This window comes from Pongo abelii, chromosome 9, assembly GCF_028885655.2.
Source record: "Pongo abelii isolate AG06213 chromosome 9, NHGRI_mPonAbe1-v2.0_pri, whole genome shotgun sequence".
In the NCBI taxonomy this organism is placed as follows: domain Eukaryota; kingdom Metazoa; phylum Chordata; class Mammalia; order Primates; family Hominidae; genus Pongo; species Pongo abelii.
In genome coordinates this window covers 31,596,423-31,606,102 of record NC_071994.2, presented here as the reverse complement: position 1 = coordinate 31,606,102, position 9,680 = coordinate 31,596,423, and the positions used below count along the sequence as shown (strand labels likewise).

Sequence of the window (9,680 nt, the reverse complement as noted above, 5' to 3'; positions counted from 1 at the left end):
GAACGTAGTTCCCCTTGCATTAACATGACTTCCTCAGTTCCAGGCCTCCCATCCAGCCTGAAGCATGCAGAAAAGGTGCCGTATCTTTCTTGTGTCTCTGTAAGAGTACAGACATCTTTTTCAGAAACCTTCCACTGGGCTTCCCCCGTAACGTTCACCAGCCAGAATGGTCTCACATGCCTAAGCCTTATCCAGTCACTGCAAGGAATTGAAAGCACCATGACTGGTTTAGCCCAATCAGGATTCAGCATCCCTTAAAGGTTAAAGGCACAGAGGATGAAGGTGGAGACCTGCCAAAAAGGAGGAAGGGAAGGTGGAGGATGAAAAGAAGACAACAAACGTTCCCTGATGCAGGTGTGAAGGAAGCTCCACACCAAGCCCATAATAAGAGCTCAATAAGTGTTTGCTGCCACTGATGCTGTGGTTATTATTAATATTTCACTTGAGCTGCATGACAACCCTGTGAGTTGGGAAGGATTTATTAACTTATTTCTCAGGTTCTGAAACTGAAACTCATAGAAAGTAAATAACTAGCCCAAGGAACAAGCCAGAAAGTACTAATGCCAGACTTGGAAAATATTCCAATTCCAAGCCTCCTCCCCTGCTTCCAACCCTCAACTCCACCTCCTCTCTTTCCCCCAGGAGGCACCATTACATGAACCAAATGATTCTTCAAACAGGACTGTGGAAAAGTTTGAAGATATTGGAAGTTCAGGCTCAGGGATAAATTCTAAGGAGTATTAAGAAAGTCATAAAGGTGCAAATGGATTTCTCATCCCCAAGCAACTGCCAGAGGGCAGAAGGGACTGAGGTTACACATGGTGATTAACTATGCTACCCCATAGAGCCAAAGTGGTTTGGCCACAGGTGGCAGGGGAGTGTCCTCAGTCCAGAAAATAAAGGAGAATGGGAGTATTTTCATCTAACAGCTAAACAGAGGCATGTTTTTAAACCCTGTCTCAAATAATCAAATACCATTCCAAAACTGCATTCCACTTTGAGGAAGGGGCAGTGTTTGTTCCTTTGGTTTTCTGTATTTCTGCATTTCAATTAATTTGTTAAAGTTTCAATTAATACATCCTGTTCTGGTACATGATGCATTCAGTCCTATGGCTATAGGCAAAGGGCTGCTCAATGATAAAATTAGTCCATCTTATGAGGTGTACAATCTTAGTCAATCTATTTAAGTCTGGGTTTTTTTCATCAGTACCAGCAATACGGTTAGGAGATTGCAGGATTTCTAGTCTCTGGATTTGAAGCCAGCCCTCCCAGAATTAAAATCATGTGCTTCCCCTCACATCTATTATGCAAAACCCTCACCAATATTTTCTCTTTTTAAAATTAGTGGAAGTTCTTATTTTGTATTCTTTAATCAGCTGAACAATAACTCACAACCGTTGGACAAAATTGTTTTGCATTATTTAGTAGTAAGGTGTTTAATAAAAAAAAAAAACTTGATACATGCTACTTGCAGAGCTCCATCTCATTAGCATTCTAACGATGTATTTAGCAAATTGTTGTTGAACACACACTAAGTGCCAGGCATTGTGCCCAGGCAGCCATAAAACAATGGACAAGACAGACTCCCCAGGAAGTTTACAATGGTAGTTACTTACAGCTTTTGTTAGCAGCCAAAAAGACAGAGACCCCAACTACTTTGGATTTCTCCATATCTCCTAGGACATAGCTTGGTACACAGTAGACATTTAATAGTCTTCCGAGTTTAACTTCAACAATTAATCATCCAGTTAAAAATGTATACTTTTCTCCAATTAGATGATACTCTACTTATGCCCACTAGGTGGCGATCTTGCTTATAGTTTGCCCACGCTGAAAGAGGCTGCCTTTCAAATAAATACATACATATATCCCAGTAGAAGTTAAACCAAAAGAGAAAAAAATTAAATTTATTGAGTGCTTATTTAGTGTAATATACTATGTTAGGTGGTATAAGAAATAAAAAGTTAATAAGACATAGTCCCTGCCTGCTAGGGAAAGATGAGGAGGGGCTTACATAGGGCAAAAAAATAAGACCTTTGAATGGATTAATATATTTTGATGTAACCATATGGGAGCCATAGTAATCTCATTACCAGATAAGAGTTATAAAATGGCATGATATAGCCACCATGTCGTTGGGAACAGATTCAACAGTTCAGCCAATATGTACTTAACCACACCAGTGAAAACACTTGACTGTATCCTGGGGTCAGTGCTGGAATATTCCAAATGTTGTTTTTTGATGCCTCTGCTCAGCCATAAACATAAGAGTGTCTGCTTTATCACCCCAGAACGCTCTATCACCCTAGAACGTTTTTCTTTGGAGAATAAAACGTAATCACTGCCAGCTGATGAGGTAGTCCAGTTGAAAACCCCCATGTGCACCTGATGGGAAGACGAAAGGAGAGAAAAGATACACACCAAGTAAGGAAACAGATTTCAAACTCTGGGCCTTGAGAGGTGGATTCCACCATGCCCCTGATCTTGTGTCTACCCTGGGAATCTCAGTGTGGATCTGGGACTCATCCTGATACAGAGAGGTAAGGGAGGGCCGACTGGCATCCAAGAGTTTTCCTAGTAAATGTAACCCAGAGGTGGATGGAAGATGTGGTGGAGTGAAGAGGTTGTTCATTTTGTTTTGTTTGCTCCTTCACCACCTCCCTCCCCCACCATCACCACCATTTCTTTTTCCCTTAAATCATAAAAGCAGTAAATCAAATGCAGTATGGGATTGAAGTTTTTTTCCTTTTCATTTGAAAAATGCTTTTAATTGAAAAATCACATTTGGGGAACAAAGTGGTCAAATGACAGTGAATTTCAAACTTGAGAATGCTGACTTGATTAAAAAAAAATACTGATCTTTCTTAATGGAGGGAAAATCAAGTGCATGCCGCCAGGAGACCTGCGTTTGACTTTTAGCTTCGCCACTTGCTAATTGTGCAATCCTGAGCAACACCCATCCCTTCTCTGTGCCTCAGTTTCCTCATGGACAAAACGGTATCATTTCTTTCGAAAAGTCGTCCCTGATTCCCCTCTCCCCAACACGAGGTTGGATGGCTGTAATCTCTCTTAGCAACCTGAGAGTCCCACTGGAATGTAAACTCCAGCAGCACTGGGACCCGGATCTGTGGATTTTGCTTCTGGTGAGCAGAACCAGAACCGAGGGGCAGTCGCTGTGTTGAATGGATGCACGAATGAATGAGAGATGGCCTAGGTGTTCAAGGGGCACGTGCACAGCGAGGCTTCATTCCCTGGGAGTCCCTTGGGAAAGGCAGAGCGGCCAATACTGATTGGTGCTGGTGTGCGTGCTCAGAAAAGGGAGTGTCGGTTCAAAGTTGTTGGCTACAGCGGGTTCCTCTTTCCGCTGGAATCACATCCTCTGTGGCTCGGAGACATTCCCAGGGATTTACATAAAGCAGCGTGAATCACCCAGACAGAAACTGAGAAAGCAAAGGGACCCTGCCTGATCCTAGCCTGGCGGAGCTCGGAGAGAGGTGGAAATCTGTCTGAAGTTTGCAGGAGACCCGCGCTGCCTAGGCGAAGGGACCTGGCGACCACGACACCCCCGCGAGGGCCCAGGGCGCGTCCCTCCCGCCAGGCCCCAGACTCCGGCTCTGCGCCACCCCCTCCTACGCCCCGGCGCGGCAGCCAGTCCGGCTTCCTCCAGGCCCCTAAGTCCCGGACCGAGTGTGGGGCCGCCTCTCCCTCGCGGAAGGAGCCATCGCCGCTTTAAGTGGAAGAGGAGAGGAAGGGGGCGGGGGAGTGGGGGGCGGGGAGCGGAGGAGGGGGAGGGGGATCCCCCTCGCTCCCACGTGGTCCGGGCGCCTGTGAATCGCGCCCACCGGAGGGTCTCACAGCGAAATACAAAAGCAGCTGGGAAGCGGCGGGGACTCGAGTTCCCAGCGCCGGGCGGAGCGCCGGACAGAGCCCCGCAGCGCCCCGCGGCCGCGATGGGGCCGAAGCGCCCGAAGCTCCGGAGCACACAAACTGCCGGGCCCGCCTCGCCGCCGGGACCCGGGTGCCTGGGCTCGGCTTGAAGCGGCGGCGGCGCACCGGCACAGCCGCGGGAGCATGGGCAGGAGGATGCGGGGCGCCGCCGCCACCGCGGGGCTCTGGCTGCTGGCGCTGGGCTCGCTGCTGGCGCTGTGGGGAGGGCTCCTGCCGCCGCGGACCGAGCTGCCCGCCTCCCGGCCGCCGGAAGACCGACTCCCACGGCGCCCGGCCCGGAGCGGCGGCCCCGCGCCCGCGCCTCGCTTCCCTCTGCCCCCGCCCCTGGCGTGGGACGCCCGCGGCGGCTCCCTGAAAACTTTCCGGGCGCTGCTCACCCTGGCGGCCGGCGCGGACGGCCCGCCCCGGCAGTCCCCGAGCGAGCGCAGGTGGCACGTGCCAGCCAGGCAGCCCCGGCCGGAGGAGAGCGCCGCGGTGCACGGGGGCGTGTTCTGGAGCCGCGGCCTGGAGGAGCAGGTGCCCCGGGGCTTTTCGGAGGCCCAGGCGGCGGCGTGGCTGGAGGCGGCTCGCGGCGCCCGGGTGGTGGCCCTGGAGCGCGGGGGTTGCGGGCGCAGCTCCAACCGACTGGCCCGTTTTGCCGACGGCACCCGCGCCTGCGTGCGCTACGGCATCAACCCGGAGCAGATTCAGGGCGAGGCCCTGTCCTACTACCTGGCGCGCCTGCTGGGTCTCCAGCGCCACGTGCCGCCGCTGGCACTGGCTCGGGTGGAGGCTCGGGGCGCGCAGTGGGCGCAGGTGCAGGAGGAGCTGCGCGCTGCGCACTGGACCGAGGGCAGCGTGGTGAGCCTGACACGCTGGCTGCCCAACCTCACGGATGTGGTGGTGCCCGCGCCCTGGCGCTCGGAGGACGGCCGTCTGCGCCCCCTCCGGGATGCCGGGGGTGAGCTGGCCAACCTCAGCCAGGCGGAGCTGGTGGACCTAGTACAATGGACCGACTTAATCCTCTTCGACTACCTGACGGCCAACTTCGACCGGCTCGTGAGCAACCTCTTCAGCCTGCAGTGGGACCCGCGCGTTATGCAGCGTGCCACCAGCAACCTGCACCGCGGTCCAGGCGGGGCGCTGGTCTTTCTGGACAATGAGGCGGGCTTGGTGCACGGCTACCGGGTGGCAGGCATGTGGGACAAGTATAACGAGCCGCTGTTGCAGTCAGTGTGCGTGTTCCGCGAGCGGACCGCGCGGCGCGTCCTGGAGCTGCACCGCGGACAGGACGCCGCGGCCCGGCTGCTGCGCCTCTACCGGCGCCACGAGCCTCGCTTCCCCGAGCTGGCCGCCCTTGCCGACCCCCACGCTCAGCTGCTACAGCGCCGCCTCGACTTCCTCGCCAAGCACATTTTGCACTGTAAGGCCAAGTACGGCCGCCGGTCTGGGACTTAGTGTCACCGGGAGGAAAAGAGAGAGACCTGGGGCTGGGGTATGGATGATGGGGGGAAGGGCCGTCGCCTCTGCCACTGTCGGGGACCAGCCGGCCAACGCCCACCCGCAAAGGTGTCTGAAAACTTCAGCTCTTCACCCACCTGCCCCTTTCTTTCAGTCCCACGCTGTTTTCCTTTCAAAGTTCTGGGAGGACGAACTCACCGAGGCGAGAAGTGTAACATTCTCTCCACCCAGCTTATAAAAGGATTCTTTACTGTGCCAGCATGGGGATTGGATCCGAAGAAACTGGCTACTGGGGTTTGGCCCCCGAGTGGCCGTCCCTGTGGGAGATGCACCCCATTCTTGGGCCCCCCTCATTCCCTTTCCGAAAAAGGAAAACTTGCGTTTGAGCCGTTGAGCTAATTCTGCAATTTTCTACCAAACACAGCGCTGGTGGCCCCGGAGCAGGGCTGTGACATTGGCTGGTGGAGCCCCCTTCCTGTGTTCTCCCTTTGTTCCAGCGCCGCGATGGTGAGATCACTGTTCCAAGCAGGGGGACGGCTCCTGATAGGACAAAGAGAGCAGGACCTCCAGACTCTGGGGAGCCCTGCAGACCTTGACAATTTGCCTGACTCATTCCTGACCTCTTGTCATTTTGGCCTGAAGTCTACAAATTCAGGGCCAGCTGTATGCACTAAGTCAAATAATGTATTTCTTCCTCCCTCTCGCAACCGACCAAAATTTTGACAATGATGATGTTCACCAGAAGGAAAAAAAAATCAGTTTTATGCACTTTATTTTGTTTTGATTTTAATTTTTTATTAAGAAAAACTTTTTTATTTTACAGAATTTACCTTCTCTGTATATATGTGCATAAAGTGTGGTGTAAATATACTAAACAAACTTATATTTCAATAAAAGGGAGTTTAAAATTTATAATTTAATTCCTGTGGTTTTAACTTGTTTGATGTTTCTGATGCCCCATCTGCTTTCAGAATAAGATTTAGGTTTTCTTTCTTGTGGATGTGCTTTTAAAACAAAGGATGCATATCCATTCCAGTTATGACTACGGAACTTACAGAGTTGAACAAAGATAAGAGCAGACTCCCTGTCCTTACTCAGATGAACCTTGGTGCTGGAAATTTGAGTTTAGTCTAGAATGTGGGGGGAGATGGGGAGAGAGATGGGAGGAAAGTGTTCTATTTCCTGGCAAATAAAACTTTGATATGAAAGGATTTCACTGTAATATATTCCTATATTAATCATTTGGCAAATATGATAGAACCAGATGTGGGGACTAAAATATGACAAACACCCCCTTTTTAAACTTAACTACAGTGATCACATGTTGCAAATTATTTTCAACGTTGTAATTACAATGCATCGCAATGTGTACAGATGATAAGCTGAGCCCACATTGGGAGCGGGTAGAGAAAGTCATAAATTAATTCTTCTCTTAAATCTCCTGGCGTAAATTCCAATGGATTCAGAACATCATAATCTCCAACATCTGGACTCATCCAGTTCTCTGAAGAGGTTGTACTGTTTTCTGAGTACTAAGTGCATGGTCCCCTCAGAGCAGCCAGTGTGAGACCATGGAGGCGTACAGTACTTTGTGTATGACATTTGGACGCTTTCTAGGACTTCAAACAAATTATTTTTGGATTTTTATCTCAAGAGGAAGAGCTTGATTTTTATTTTACAGCCCTTGATGTTTTATTTTGGCATTTTCTTTGGTATCTGGGCCCAAGTGATCTTGCCTGTTACCTTCTTTTTATTTAATGACCTTTAACTCAAATCAACTTTTGGTTGCAACTTTAATAGTTTTTTATTTGACTTGCATTTGTAAACCTAGGGTTTTATAGACTCAGGAAGCTATTAAATCTCTGGGGGTTCCCCTTCTCACTCTGCATTACAACGTACTGTGTAATTTAACTATTTAATGTCATCCTTATGTTTTCAGTGCCTTTTGCTAAGCCAAATCTTACCTCAGCCTTAAAAAAAAATAGTCCATAAACTATCTGTGGTGTAAGTCAAGTGTTTGCACAGTACAGCCGTAGAATGTACTGATAATGGGAAATTTATCTTTTTTCAAGACATTGTTAATGGGATACCTCTCATAATTACACCTTTCAGAAAGAAACATTTTCCATTTCTGGTGATTATTTCACTATTAGATTTGCTGCTTTAGTTAATGGAGGCTGTTCCAAGAACAGGACAAGTATTCAGCAACCTACATTTTTACCCAACATATTCATGGAGGAAAACAATGAGCAGTAATAAGTTAGAAGTTTCACAGATTGCACAGGAAATACATCCTGGATCCCACGAAGATTCAGCACTGGTGAGTTCTGGGCCAGCAGCATTCTCTACATTCTTTCTAAACTTCAGTTCCAAGCCCAGACTTGATCGTGGTTAACCCAGAGCAAAACACTAAGCATAATTTAAATGGCTTTTCTCAGATTCTTTAGTGAACCGTGTCTGCTTGTTCGAGAAATAAGTTTAATTACATGGTGGAGTTGTTAATGGAACCAAGACTTAATTACAGAATGGGTTTTAACTGTTGCTGTTCCTCATAGATAATAGGTAGGCTGTGGCATGGAAAGATCAATTAAAGTTTTGCCATGGTCAGTGAATGCTGCTAGGGACAAATCATTTCTCAAATGAACAACAACAACAGAAAAAAAAAAACTTTCAGACCACAGCATGATTTGGAAAGAGTAATGGGTTCTACAGGCAGACAATATTCTGAATTCTGTTCCTTACCTACCTTCAGCAAGTCATTTAACTTAGTTCCCTCATCTGTGAAATGCAGATTCGATCAGAATATTGTGGGATTTAAATGTTAACATATAAAGCATACAAGCACATACAGGTGCTTCCAAAAACAAAAACAAAAACCTCACTTCTTATTCCTCTTAAAAAAAAAAAAAAAAAAAAAACTTTTGCCCTTCTTACATTCAGTAATTTCCATCATCAAAGCCAAATCTGGCTGTTTCCAAGGTCAGTATCAGTTTTAAACATGTGATAGTAAATTGATTCAACAAATTGTTTACTAAGGACCCTCTTCTAGCACTATGCAAGGCACGGGTTCATAAGGCCAAGGGCACAGGTCCACATGGGTTTGAATGGGTGATTTCAGGACCCAAGCGGACTTCGGCACCAAGGCAGCTATACTACAAATATATGAGGGTGGCTTAAACTTAAAAAAAAAAACAAAAAACAAAAAAAAAAAAACGCAGATGGATTATTGCAAATCCGTCACCACTTCTGGAAAGTTTCAAGAAGTGATGAATCTTTGCAAGAACAACCCTCTTCCCTATTCCTTCTGCCAAGAGACAGTAGGCAGTTGACCTTTTCTCCCTGGATTTGACTTTTGATTAATTCGCTTTGTCAGTGACATAGTTCTAAACTCTATTAAGTGTACTCACCCTCCTGTCTTCGAATCAGAAAGAAAAACAAATTAATTTAACACATCTCAACGCTTCTCAACCTTCTGCCTACAATTGCAGCTAGGAGAGTCCTCTAAGACCTTGAGGTTGATTATGTGGATTAAATGAGTAAATATTTATAATATTGTCAGAATAGTGCCTGGCACACAGCAAATGCAATATAAGAGTTTATTGGTGAGGTAGAACATTTCTCCTCTAACTCAAAAACAGAGGCACCTTAAGTTCCAGACATGATCCTCTTTCATGATCCCGTTCTATCTCTGCAGTTATAGAACACAATCTACATGCTTCTGTTTTGACCCAGGAAAACCAGCTAGAGTGCTTGAGTCTGGCAGGAATTACCCAGAGCCCACAGCTGTCAGCTAGCTGTCTTGTTTCTGAGCATGCCCTCTAAGTGAGTGGTCATATGTCCTTCCCTCTTTTTCACAAGGAGGCTGTAATTCTATTCCTCATGTGGCCCATCAGCTCCAGGGAGAAGTGAGCTGTGGAACTCCAAATCTTCTGAGCTACCGTGAGCTATCCATGAGTCATGGATCATGCAAGCCTAAGCGCTGATATTTTGCCCCTGCACACGCCAGCCCGCATCACACAAAATCACTGATCCCAAGTGGTAGAAGGGCCGTGGGAGTGCTAGAAATGGAGAAAAGGGAATTCAGAGCATAGGAAATGTTCCAAAAGAGAATAGAACGTCAGCTGCCAAGGTGGTATGGAAATCAAAGGACAAGGGTTGACATCCGCCTTCAAGCGTATTTTAGGCATTAGAGTCTAATGGAAAGGATACTGAGAGACAGGAGACCTGGGCTACTTCTGATACACTGTCTGATTTGAGAAAGCCATTTCTCCCTCTGGCTTCAGTTATCTTGC

General features: G+C 47.8%; 1 protein-coding gene across 1 annotated transcript; it reads left to right on the top strand.

Annotated features, from left to right (window-relative positions):
• The first annotated feature begins 3,777 nt into the window (after positions 1 to 3,777).
• FJX1 (four-jointed box kinase 1) lies at positions 3,778 to 6,303 on the top strand. The gene has a single exon (XM_002821883.5). It carries the CDS (start codon positions 4,072 to 4,074, stop codon positions 5,383 to 5,385), a length of 1,314 nt encoding a protein of 437 aa, XP_002821929.1. The 5' UTR covers positions 3,778 to 4,071; the 3' UTR covers positions 5,386 to 6,303.
• The last annotated feature ends 3,377 nt before the right edge of the window (positions 6,304 to 9,680 follow it).